General features: G+C 34.2%; 1 protein-coding gene across 1 annotated transcript; it reads left to right on the top strand.

The window, feature by feature from the left end:
• The first annotated feature begins 7,721 nt into the window (after positions 1–7,721).
• LOC130635750 (uncharacterized) lies at positions 7,722–12,306 on the top strand. Its single transcript, XM_057445208.1, has 2 exons — positions 7,722–8,448; positions 8,867–12,306. Exons 1-2 carry the CDS (start codon positions 8,385–8,387, stop codon positions 9,220–9,222), a joined length of 420 nt encoding a protein of 139 aa, XP_057301191.1. The 5' UTR covers positions 7,722–8,384; the 3' UTR covers positions 9,223–12,306.
• Positions 12,307–13,241: the final 935 nt, after the last annotated feature.

The raw sequence follows: 13,241 nt of genomic DNA, 5'->3' as shown, positions 1-13,241 counted from the left end.
TAATAATAGAACTTAGATAGCATATAGCTATAGCTACCTAGCTACTTCTTGTTTGCTCATTTTTATGCTAACTAGCTAGCATAAAAAAGAGCAAACAGTGCCATATAGCTACCATAATACACTAGCTACAAAGCTAGCATAGAATTAACTACTTAACTGGGATAAAACTACCAATGTAGCTAACATAAAATTAGCTATTTTTGCTAGCATAAAATTAGCTACATAATAGCAGCATAGAAAAATTCTTTTGGACAGATTTTTTAACTATATATATACTACACCAGTGAGTGAGATAATTCTACTCTGTAGAAATGTCCCATCACATAGCTTGTTCTAGCTACAATCATCCACAAAATTTCTTGTCTCTGCTGGCAATTTTATTCTAAAAACCAAGAACTAAAAAGTTTAGAAAGTCAGCAAAAAAAGAACATAGCTAGCTAGCTAGATATTTTGCAGATAGTACGTTCATAAAGGTATGTCACGTGTAATCGTTTACCTTGCTGAGTCACAAAGGTCAGTGTTAAACATGAGAGGAAATGGAGAGCCATATTTTTGTGGATAATTGTAGTTATATATATATATTGTACGCACGTCCAGGAAATGTTTCATCAAATCGAAGATGAAACCGTTTGATCGATACCATGAAGCACGTGGGAACTTTGTTTTTTATACGATTCATTATACGATTCAATTGAGAGGGGCATCTAAAATTTTTTGCTTGCGCACATAGCGGACTCAGTCCCACGCTCCGCAACACTTTCTATACTAGTTTAAAGACGTCATTAAACCGTCAAGTCCGAAACGGATTGGGTGACTAAGGTTTAAGAAAATCAGGTTATTAGTTGCCCACACGGTAAAAAATGAATGACGTCACCACCTCGTTTTCAAGTTATATGGCCTCAAAGTTTTAGGTCTATGTAATGTTTTCATTTGTTCATGTTAAGTTATTCACGTTAAATGAATGTTATTGACGTCGTAATGTTTAATATGTATTAGACATGTATTTAACGGTAACATCAAAGGAAATTAAACATCACTATGCATGTCACTGACGAATGTAACCTTATAATATAGGTGATTACACAAAAAGCAGAAATGTAACACATTATCAATGTGATATAAATTTTACACATGGAATGTATTTATAATACATGAAGTCTAAAAAATAAATTTCTAGCTCCAAATTTTTTTATTATCTTGTTTACACGAAAAAGAAAGTCAGCTGACTCCACGTGTTGGCGTGTCAATTGAGAAGTTATTCGTTGATACCAGAATTGTTATTTTGGTCATTATAGCGGTGGCTTAATAACACTTGTTGATTTTTATTAAACACCAACGGTGGAATAGTGACCGCGCTTTTTGATTACTTAATTCCATTTTCTTTGCTCACGTGGTTAATATCGGGAAATCCTTCGTTTTCAGTGCAAATGGCCTCAGCCAAACAAATATAATTAATTCTTAATTTATTTCTTAGGGTAACACGTAACCACGCCAATTTTATTCTATTGGTTAAGTATAATGCTGAATGGTTGAGAGTAATTAGGTTATTTACTTTGACATTTGTTTGCGTCTAAGCTTTTGTTTGAGAGAAACTGAATTTGATATCCTCAAGAAATCTTAGTTAACTAGACTATTTTTTCTATATGCTGTCGAAAACTTATCAAGATAATGATGATGACTTTCACGTGGATCATACTTCGCAACAAAATATTTTTGTTATTTATTTACCATATTGCAACAAGAGGGAACATGAAATATATATATATCTTGTTTGTTGGTTTGTTTTTTTAAAAGCTCGCTCGTAAAATTTGTTGCATTTTTTTATAAAAAATAACTGTAGCTATAGCTGTTTTTAGCTTTATTAACCCTTTTGATCATTTTTCTTTTTTATACTCAAAGCGTAGTTATTGTACTTCAGCATACTGAAGCTTTGACTCAGAATTATTTTATAAAGCGCTCTCCAACGAATTGTAAAGTTATTTTTGAGGAAGAACATGGTAGAAGCGAAAAATGAACGTTTTCGGAGAGCTTGAAATAGTCAAAAATATAGAAAAAAGCAGCAAGCTTTAGCTTAACTTCATACAAGTGTTTTTTTTATTAAGGACCTTATTTTTTGAGTGCAAACGTAAAGTGGACCTTAAACATAATCACAAGAGGGAGACTGCCATAAATGAACGCTCCTAAGGCTGTGGAAGAGGTACCAACGCTATTTAATCCAAAACAACGCCCTTTATGTTCGTAATTTCACGCCACAATAAAGTTTATCATGCGAAATTGACTTACCCAAGAAAATTCTTGTATTATGCGTACTTTCGTCTGGGTTTAATTTATATCCTGTCTTTTTCTTCCTGAATGCTGGAAACGTTCTTAAACGTGTTATTTGTAGAAGCATGGGTTTGTTGTGAAGAATTTATTTTCCATTCCATGAACTTTTAGCTATTCTTGGAATAAGAGCAGCGAAGCAAACTTTACGTCTCACCAGGTAAAAAATAACCTGTGCTTGGTGTGCGGTTGACAACTATAGGAAAATCGACCGAAGGGCCATATGAATTTATTTTTGCAATTAATAAAAATATTTATGATAATATGCCTTCTGTTTATGTACGTAAGGAGATGCAAAGTCCTAAAGATTGCTAGTAACTTTCTTACGGCTCATGCATTGCTCCTCTTAAAACATGGCGTGGTGCGATTATGTTACAACACCTTTCGCTTTTGCCTAAAATTAATAATTAACTGAAGCAACATTTATTAAATTAATGTACATATTTACAATAATTCTCAGTGTCTTGGCAGATAGTTCGATTTTTTACCGGTCTTTTATGTTGAAATATGTGACGCTCACTTGCTATCTTTTATTCAGTTGTGAACCGGTGGTTCTATTATTTTATGTTAGAACTGTCACGTGCATTATATTACGCACATTTTTTTTTATTCTCTACGTTTTTCTGTGATCAGTTTGTTTCTTTATGAGAGAAAAAGTACTCTATGAGTGAGAAACTCTGTGTGTCTGTTTTTATCATGTTATGGGCCCAGACACTTTTTAATGTTATATCGAGTACTGAAATAATTTTGTTTTGTTGAATTTGATTTTTTTTTTACGATGGCAACTGAAGACGCAACTTTCAAAATTGAGAAGCTGACTGCTGAAAATTATCATTCATGGAAATTCAACATGAAAATGTATTTAATCGGAAAAGATCTTTGGGAGATTGTAACCGGTGATGAAACCATAGAGGATGATATGCAGGAGGCTGAGAAACGTCGAATCAAGAAACGCGAGAACCAAGCGTTTGTCGCCATTTGTTTGGGAATTTCAAAAAACTTACAAATTTACGTTCGCTCCACGAAATCAGCTAAGGAAGCATGTGAAAATCTTGAAAAACATTTTTAGCAAAAAACACTTTCAAAAAGGATTTTCTATCGGAGAAAATTATATTCAGCAAAGATGGCTAGAGGTCAAAATATGACTGAACACATAAACAACATTAAGACATTGTCAGAACACCTGGAAGCGATTGATGATGCTATTGCAGAAAAGGACCTAGTTATTCTTCTTATTAGTAGTTTACCCGAAGAGTATAACTATTTAATAACGGCGCTTGAAACAATTGCTGAGGACAATCTAACCTGGGATTATGTTAGGGACAGGCTTATTCACGAAAGCGAAAAGAAAAAGCCTGCTGAAGCTGAAACTTCTGGTGATGCCCTTTTTTCGTCAAACCTCAACAACAAGAAATCCGGTAAATGTCATTACTGCAAGAAACAAGGACATTATGCTCGTGACTGTTTTAAGAAGAAAAGTGACCAGAAGAAAGAAAACGCAAATCTCGCTAACGATGATCACGATAATGAACTAGCTCTGAAATCCTCTGAAGTAAACGAGGATAAGTGGTGGATTGACTCTGGTGCTTCTTCTCACATGACCCATAATTTGAAAAGCTTAAGAGACTATTCCAGTTTTGAAACGCCGATAAAGGTAAAACTCGCCGATGATCACGTGCTGAATGCTTTCGGGAAAGGAAATGTACATTTGACCATTTTGAGCAAAAATGAAAAGATCAAAACTGTGCTACACGACGTACTTTACGTGCCGAAGATCCAAAACAAACTGTTCTCTTATCTTACCTAACCGATAAGGGAGTCGATGTGCAGTTCAAAGGCAAAGCTTGCGATATCACCAAGGAGGGGAAGCAGTATACTATTGGACATAAGTACGGTAAACTTTACAAACTTAACACGATAAAGCCACGAAACGAGGAAACGTGCTGTATCGGGAAAACAATCAAACAGGATTCAATCGAGCTGTGGCACCAACGATACGGTCATCTGGGATACGACAACCTCAAACTCTTAAACGATAAAGAGATGGTAAATGGCCTGAATATCGATACCAAGGAAGCCGTCGATCGAATCTGCGAAGGATGTGCAATGGGGAAACAGCATCGCAAATCATTCCCGAAGAAATCGCAAAGCACCACAACCAGATTGCTCGAGCTGATTCACAGTGACGTGTGTGGACCGATGGATGTACCTTCAGTGGGAGGTTCCAGGTACTTTGTGACTTTTATAGACGATTTCTCAAGATACACTACTGTCTATATGATGAAGCAAAAGTCTGAAGTGCTTGAAAAGTTTGGGCAGTTTGTTGAAAATCGCACTGGATTGAAAGTCGAACGATTACACGTGGAGAACGAAACTATAAAACGCATTCGCTCAGATAATGGTGGTGAATACTTCTCAAAGGACTTTGACGAATTTTGCAACAATCGAGGAATTCAACGTGAACCGAACAACAAAACGGAGTTGCTGAACGCATGAACCGCACCCTACTGGAAACTGCACGATCAATGCTGCATCACGCAAAGAAACCCCTTAACCTATGGGCTGAAGCTGTATCTACCGCATCCTACACACGGAACCGAAGTCCTACTGCTGCACTGAAGGGAGCAACGCCTTATGAACTTTGGCACGGTAAAAAGCCTGAAGTTAGTGGCCTAAAAGTGTTTGGCTGCAAAACGTACGTGCATATTCCTGAATCAAAACGTAATGGAAAACTCCAGAAGAAATCGTTTCCATGCGTTTTTGTTGGATACCCTGCGAACGAAAACGGGTACAAACTGTACAATCCTGAAACGAGACAGATGCTTCGAAGTCGTGATGTCATCTTTGTAGAGAACGCTTTTGACATAGAAAAATCGGACAACGTAACTCACGAATTCTTCACCGGAACATTCAGAGAAGCTGAGGCAGAAGCTGAGGCAGAAGCTGAAACGGAACAACCAGGAAACAACATCGGTGAACCGCAAGTCGCTGCCGAAGAAGATGCCAGACCACAACGAGCAAGGAGACCACCTGACAGACTGAACGTTCTGACAGGTAATTGGTGGAACCTGATGGAGGCGGCATCGGTTGCAGCTATGGACACTGAGGAGCCAACGACCATTGAAGAAGCCTTAAGCGGTGTGAACTCAAAGCTATGGTCTGAAGCACTTCGTAATGAATTTGATTCGCTGAAACAGAACCAAACCTGGGACTTGGTTGACTTACCCCCCGGTAAGAACATTGTAGGCAGTAAATGGGTCTTTAAGCACAAACGTGATGCTAAAGGCGAGATCACCCGGTGTAAAGCTCGTCTTGTTGCACAGGGATACTCTCAAAAACCCGGTATCGACTATGACGAAGTTTTCTCACCTGTCGCAAAGTATAGTTCTATTCGTACTGTACTAGCCATTGCCAATCAACTTGATTTAAACCTCCACCAAATGGATGTTAAAACAGCACTCCTAAATGGAGATCTCGAGGAAGAGATTTTCGTTAAGCAACCGGAAAGCTTCATCGACAAGAAACATCCGAACAAGGTTTGTCGATTGCGAAAGAGTCTCTATGGCTTGAAACAGTCTGCACGGTGCTGGAACAAAACCATCGACGAATACCTCAAGGAATCAGGATACATACAAAACGATGCTGACCCTTGCATCTATCTCAAACGATTCATCAAGGACGGACAGAAAGTTATCCTCCTTATTGCTGTATACGTCGACGACCTGCTGATTGCATCTAACAACACCAAAGAACTCCTCTCCGAAAAGAAACAGATAGGTGAACGTTTCAAAATGGGTGACGAAGGGGAAGTTCACTACATTCTTGGGATGGCCGTCAAACGAAACCGTAAGGATGGGGTACGTACAATCGACCAACACGCGTTCTTATCATCTGTGCTGAAACAATTTGGAATGGAAGATTGCAAGCCAGTAGCTACTCCACTCGACCCCAACACAAAGTTCAAAAAGCTGAGAGATGACGAAGAACCAGTCAATCTGAAAGAGTACTAATCTGTCATTGGATGCCTCACGTACGCATCGATTGGGACCAGACCAGACTTGTCCGCTGCAGTGGGAGTGCTTAGTCAACACATGTCGAAACCTGGAAAGCAACATTGGGTTGGTGTTAAACGAGTTCTCCGATACGTTAAAGGAACCATCGACTATGGTTTGGTGTACAAGGGAAGGAAAGCTTACAAAACGATGAACTGTTTACGTGGCTTCGCCGACGCTGATTGGGCTGGAGATGTGGTAACACGAAAATCGACTTCCGGTTACGTATTCCAAATCGAAAATTCCACGATTTCATGGAAATCGAAACGTCAGTCAATCGTTGCACTTTCTTCGACCGAAGCTGAATACGTTTCATTATGCAGTGCAACACAAGAGGCAGTATGGTTGCGAGTCCTGCTTGATTGTATGGGGTTCAAACAGGCAAATGCTACTACGATTTTTGAAGACAACCAAGGTGCAATCGCTCTTGCGAAAAACCCCGCACATCACTCACGAACAAAACACATTGACATCAAGTACCATTACATACGCGACGCCGTCTCGACCAAGGAGATTAAGCTGAAATACTGTCCAACACAGGAAATGATTGCCGATTTATTGACAAAGGGACTCCCTCGACCACAGTTCGAGAAACTTCGCTTAGAACTTGGAGTGACCAAAATACATTGAATTTTACATTGACGAAATGACTATCGTGACGGAGTGACCGTCAAGTGGGAGTGTTGAAATATGTGACGCTCACTTGCTATCTTTTATTCAGTTGTGAACCGGTGGTTCTATTATTTTATGTTAGAACTGTCACGTGCATTATATTACGCACATTTTTTTTTTATTCTCTACGTTTTTCTGTGATCAGTTTGTTTCTTTATGAGAGAAAAAGTACTCTATGAGTGAGAAACTCTGTGTGTCTGTTTTTATCATTTTAAAGGTTACATTAAATTTTCTGTTGTGACCGTTCTGTTCTGTTGTGAAAATACTCTAACTAACCAATAGCATGATAAGCGTCCACACCCAATCATTGCCTTGATGCCTTCAGAGGTAAATACAATTAAACACCCCAAATATATAAGAAAAGTAAAACTAAGTCTTTGGTGTCAAAAAAATTTAACGAAGAAATCAGTAATATCACATATTATGTGTCTCATCAAGTCAAATTAACATATTGCATCAGTAAAATGATAAATATTTTCGAAGTAAGGCAATCAATTTTATTTCATTCAATTTCGCCAACTTGCATTTGTTTACATTATCGGACAATTCGTTATTTTTGCGCATTTTGATTGAACAATTATTTTCTCTTTTCGATGACTAATTGATAATGCACAAATTGTTATAGTTAGAATTATGTTTAAAAAAATAATTCCCTCGTAAAATCTTACACTTAATACCTTTATCGGTATCATCCTTACCCATTTCTCCTATTTTGATTTCGCATAATTTTTTATTAATTGTAACTAGTTAATTAGGCTCGCAAAAAATCAACTTAGGCAAAAAAACAACGTAAAAAATATAGGTTCTCTTAAGTGGATATACGAAACCTTTATTGGATAGTTTTTTTACCTGTTAAATGTGATGTTTATTCTTAAAACAGAAAAAGGATAAATCATGGGCTACAAAGTTTAAAAATACAAAAATTTTTTTAAAGAAATTGATATACCCGATGCCTTTATCCCATAGAGCTTAAAACGCTAATGAAAACAATGTACGTTAAATAAGAGAAAAATGAACACATCTACCTGTCACAGATGGATGGACACACTCTTTGTTTTATTATAGGGCTGTATATAAATCCATATTTTCCATTAATGGTACTTCTCTAGAACTCTCCTCAATTAATAAATATTGATTGACTCGAAAACGTCATACGAAATAAAAGTTTTAATAAAGAAAGCTATTAAAATAAAATTTAACCTTCCCTTCTTTTCATTAAAATTATAATTAATTATAGTTAATTACATAAGTAAACGCAATCATTACGGTTAGGAAAGAACTTTGGCATTATCTGATTATAGTAATGATAGTATACAACATAACATATAATCATACAGGATGACAGCTTTGGATGGTGTAAATTTTTATATTTATTTAACAATTTTGATAATGCTGAAGACAGGTAAGTAAGTTTTTATCAACACATAGTAGTCATGTAGTAAACGACATGTTTTGCACGTAAGTAAGCAAAATCCTGTCCATGCTTTACGAAATATTCAAACTAAAAGAGTGTGAACGAGCAATTTTTATGAGATGTGGATGAAAGCAAACAAGAACTCTGACCACTAAACTTGACTAGACGCCTCAGGCCATCAAACTGTTACTGTGCTACACACGTGCCAATCGCAAAAATACCTCTTTATGATACATGGATTGAAATAATCTGATACATGGCTTGTTACAGATCATACTATAAGGAGTTTAATTATTATATATTAAGCAAAAGTTTACAGAAAATTGCTTAGTTTGGAAAAATAACCAAAAAATAAGGATTTGTCTATCAAAATATTAAATTTGTAAAATATTATTCTGATTCGCAGCAATGTCTGGGTCAGTTGAAGCTATTATAAAGAACATAGAAGCAACTGGTAACTCAACTGCAGAATTAAGTTGGAGAGTGGAAACTAATAAGGATGGAGAAAGGGTATTTGGTGTGGAGTTGTCCGAAGGTGGTTTGGTATTAGTAGATGGAAGGTCTGCAACAGTAAATGACGCTGGTAAAAACAAATTTGGTGGTCGATTATCAGCAAGCTTTTCAAATAATGTGTATAAAATGTTCATTAAGAAAATCCAATACAATGAAGCAAAGTCTTTTACATTAATAGCTGCATTCGAATGGAAGTCAACTTTAGTTCCTGTAAATGATACTGCAACTATCACAAGTGTTAAAGGTTAGTTAAAAACTTTTGTTATTATTAATAATTTATTGACTTGTTGATGTAACCCTTTATCCCTGATCTTAATTCCTGGCATGTTGTTTAAAAAGTATTAAAACATCAGAAAAAAATACTTCCTGACATTTCCCATTCAGTGCGACTTTAACAAATTTCACTTCATAAAAGATAAGTTATTGGTACCAATGTTTGTCTTTATTTGAAGCCATTGTTGTAAGCATGTGTTTAAAAAGCCTTAAAACCTGTAGTTGTATGCGCTTTGATGTATTTGCAGTTAACGTTAATGCGTGTTAACTGTAGCGTGTAAAAAATTTATTTGGCTCTCTAACATTGCGACATTTTTGAAAGTATGTGCATGGCGTAAATCTGTGCGTACTTGTTGTAGGTGGTCCTCTTTTTTGTAGTGCAAATTTATCTAAAAGCTTATAAATGACGCGGCTATAACAGCAACTGACTCTGGTAAAAACAAATTTGGTGGTCGTTTATCAGCAAGCTTTTCAAAGGTATATACAAAATGTTCATCAAGAAAATCCAATACAATGAAGTAAAAATCTTTTACATTATTAGCTGTATTCAAATTGAGGTCAAAATATTCTGGTACAAATGATACCGCCATCATTAGTGTTAAAGGTTTGTTAAAAAACTGTTGCGATCGGTAATAATTTTTTGATTTCTTTTTGTAATCATTTCACCCTGATATTTTTGCGCAAGTAATAGACCAAGCATTATCAAAAATAAAACATGCTCTTATTTTCCGAAATTCAGTGAACCTGTTAAACGTTTATTAAGCATAGTTATTGCAACGTTGATTTATATAACAACAACTTGTTATTATTATGTAGTTTAAAGGTTATGAGATGTGCGATAATATAATTAGCTTCATTATATTTTTGGTTACATCAAAAATGTTCGCGATAATTTTACCACCGTTTATACCAAAAATACCGTAAATCACGCCAAAATTGATCAACCCCGACAGTTTTTGTCTGCAAAGAAATAACAACTATTGCGTCTGACTCTGTAAGCGACCACTTAACCATGATCTGTCAAGTGTTTTGGCTGTGAAAATGCATGGGTCGATAAGGAAACCATCATTCGCTTCGCTTAAGCCTAATCTTAAACATATTGCGGAGAATTTGGTACCACGTAGATATCTTGTTGAGTAACTTTCTTTCATTAAAGTAACGGTAATGTTACTATAGCCGACAAACAGTTTATATAGCGAACTTAGAACGTGAGACTTTGTGAGTACGTGCATGGCGCAAACGTGTGCCTGCTTACTCTTGAAGGTTCTCTTTTTTCCCACAACATAATCGAAAAAAGCGTTGACGTTAAAACAAAAATGTTATTATCAAGGTAGTTTCAAGCAATAAGGACAATTGTGCGTAAGGAGAATTAAAGTATAGTTTTTTATATATTTTGCAATTTTTGAAACTCAGAAAATATAGCTAAGTTTAAAATTATTTTTATCTCCGTAAAAAAATCGACCTGATTTTCCTCAAGCTTACTGTATTTTGAGTTTTCCGTAATTTTGATGTAATTATTTTGTGAAAGACTTTCCGCATTCAAATGAATAATAGAGAAAAAAACATCAAAGTTAATTTTTGAAGTAACAACAATAATTTTACCATAAAAAGTGACCCTATCATCTATATAATAATACGCTAAGTGTGTCCGTCTGTCTGTGACAGGCAAAGTGGATGCGTTCATTTTCCCTTGATGTAGCCGAAATTTCCTTTGAAGTCTCCGAAGAAGTTATATCCATTTTGCTAGCGGGTTTCCTTTGTTTACATCACGTGATCAAAATTGAGCAACTTGATTTGCTAAAAAAAAATTTAACGGCTTTCTTTACAAAAATCGTGTCCCTCGACACCGAAAAAAACAACAACAAAAGAACGGCCCCTTCATCTTGAAAAAAGTGCAAAAATTAATTCTGAGAAAGAAAAGTCCAAGAAGTGAAATATGAAGTGGTAGCTAGAGCTAAAAATAAAGTAGTACAGTTAGAAGTAGAAAATAAAGGCTATAGTTTAAAGTGGATTTAAAATCAATAATAGTAAGAACTTTGATGTTTTCAGACGTTTAGTTTTAATGTCACCGGAGTAAGCACACTCGCATTTTCCAAGAAAAGCCTCAAATTCTTAAAGTTTTATATTTTACCACTTTTTTTAAAAAAAACCCAGCCACCATATTTGTTTATGTTTTTGTTGCATAACTAATGTATTCGCTGGCACGTAACTAATATGTTTGTCCTATAATTCAAAATGCAACATACAGCTGTTAGCTGACTAACAAACGGAAAACTTTGGTATGTTGAACTTACTGCTCACTGTAATGTTATTATTTTTACATTACTATTGTTTCTCTTTATATGTGTTTTACTAGCTTTAGTTTGAGCTAAGTATTCCCAGTTTAAGTATATTTAACCGCGTGTCTTACCTACTGTTAGCTAGCTAATGTTAGCCACCAATGCCTGCTCCTCATCTCATGGCTAGCTCTAACCTATCATTTATATTGTTATTCCTTCTTTTTTAATTATCTATAGCTAGCTACCTTAGTTTGCAAACTTCTTTTCTTTTATGAGCACGAATTATGATGTAACAAGCTGTAGCTAGCTAGTTAGCTACCTACAAAATCTTATAAAGACTTGAACTTTTTGCAGAATAGTAGGATGTATTTTTATGCCCATAAGAGTTTAATTAGTTTCACATTTTCACTACGTGCAATAAATTTAAAGCATGTGTGTTAAGTTATTTTTTATTGTTTTGTTTCTGACATCCGGTTAAAATTTTGTCAGCCTACATGTATAATACCAGGTTATTTCTACAGGGGGTTGTAGACATTTGATTGGAAATTTACATGAGTTTATGATTTTATTTTAATTTATGAAAGGATGTTAAGGTTGTTCGTGTTTTCGTTTGTGTTGCAAACTGCTGTTTTTTAAAATTTTGTGTAAAATTTTGTGGGGAAAAGACCACATGCAATATACTGAAAGAACAAATTTTGTGGAATTGGCCTTCATACTAAATGCTGTTGTGTAAGCTAATGGCTTTTTCATAGTTCGTATTATAAAATTTTGTTGGGAAGAACTAAACTATATATATATATATATATATATATATATATATATATATATATATATATATATATATATATATATATATATATATATATATATATATATATATATATATATATATATATATATATATATATATATATATATATATATATATATATATATATATATATATATATATATATATATATATATATATATATATATATATATATATATATATATATATATATATATATATATATATATATATATATATATATATATATATATATATATATATATATATTATAAAATTCCAAAATATATATATATATATATATATATATATATATATATATATATATATATATATATATATATATATATATATATATATATATATATATATATATATATATATATATATATATATATATATATATATATATATATATATATGTGATGTCATTTTTGCTGGAAGAAAATTCCAAAGTTCCACGTATTTGTTAAGAATTTTAAAATTGTGGTAATAACTGTGTTTGGTGATGATGAAAAAATTACTAATTGTTCTGACTAAAACTTTTTTGTTTTTTATATTTTATGAAATGCCTGATTTTTCTATAATATGATATGTTTCATAACCTTTTTGTGGAAGATTTATGGGCAATGGCTATATAGAACATGCTAAAGGAACTGAATTTTTGGTGATTTGAATGTGCTCCTCAAAAATCGATCTATTTTACATTTTGTGTTAACTTTCGTGAGGACGGACCGTATATACACTCTGTTTTCCAAAAATAATATCTTTGTTGATTCAAATTTACTCCTTATTCATTTTTGAAATTCACGTTTAAAATGGTTGGTAAAGGTCACTACAGATCATCATACTAAGGAAAAAAAATTTGTGTTTTTAACCTGTTCATTTTTACAATTTGTGTATATTTTTGGGGAACAGGATAGTAT

The sequence above is a fragment of the Hydractinia symbiolongicarpus genome, chromosome 3 (assembly GCF_029227915.1).
Source record: "Hydractinia symbiolongicarpus strain clone_291-10 chromosome 3, HSymV2.1, whole genome shotgun sequence".
In the NCBI taxonomy this organism is placed as follows: Eukaryota; Metazoa; Cnidaria; class Hydrozoa; order Anthoathecata; family Hydractiniidae; genus Hydractinia; species Hydractinia symbiolongicarpus.
Note: the sequence above shows the minus strand (reverse complement) of the source record. Positions and strands in the feature narration are given on the sequence as shown.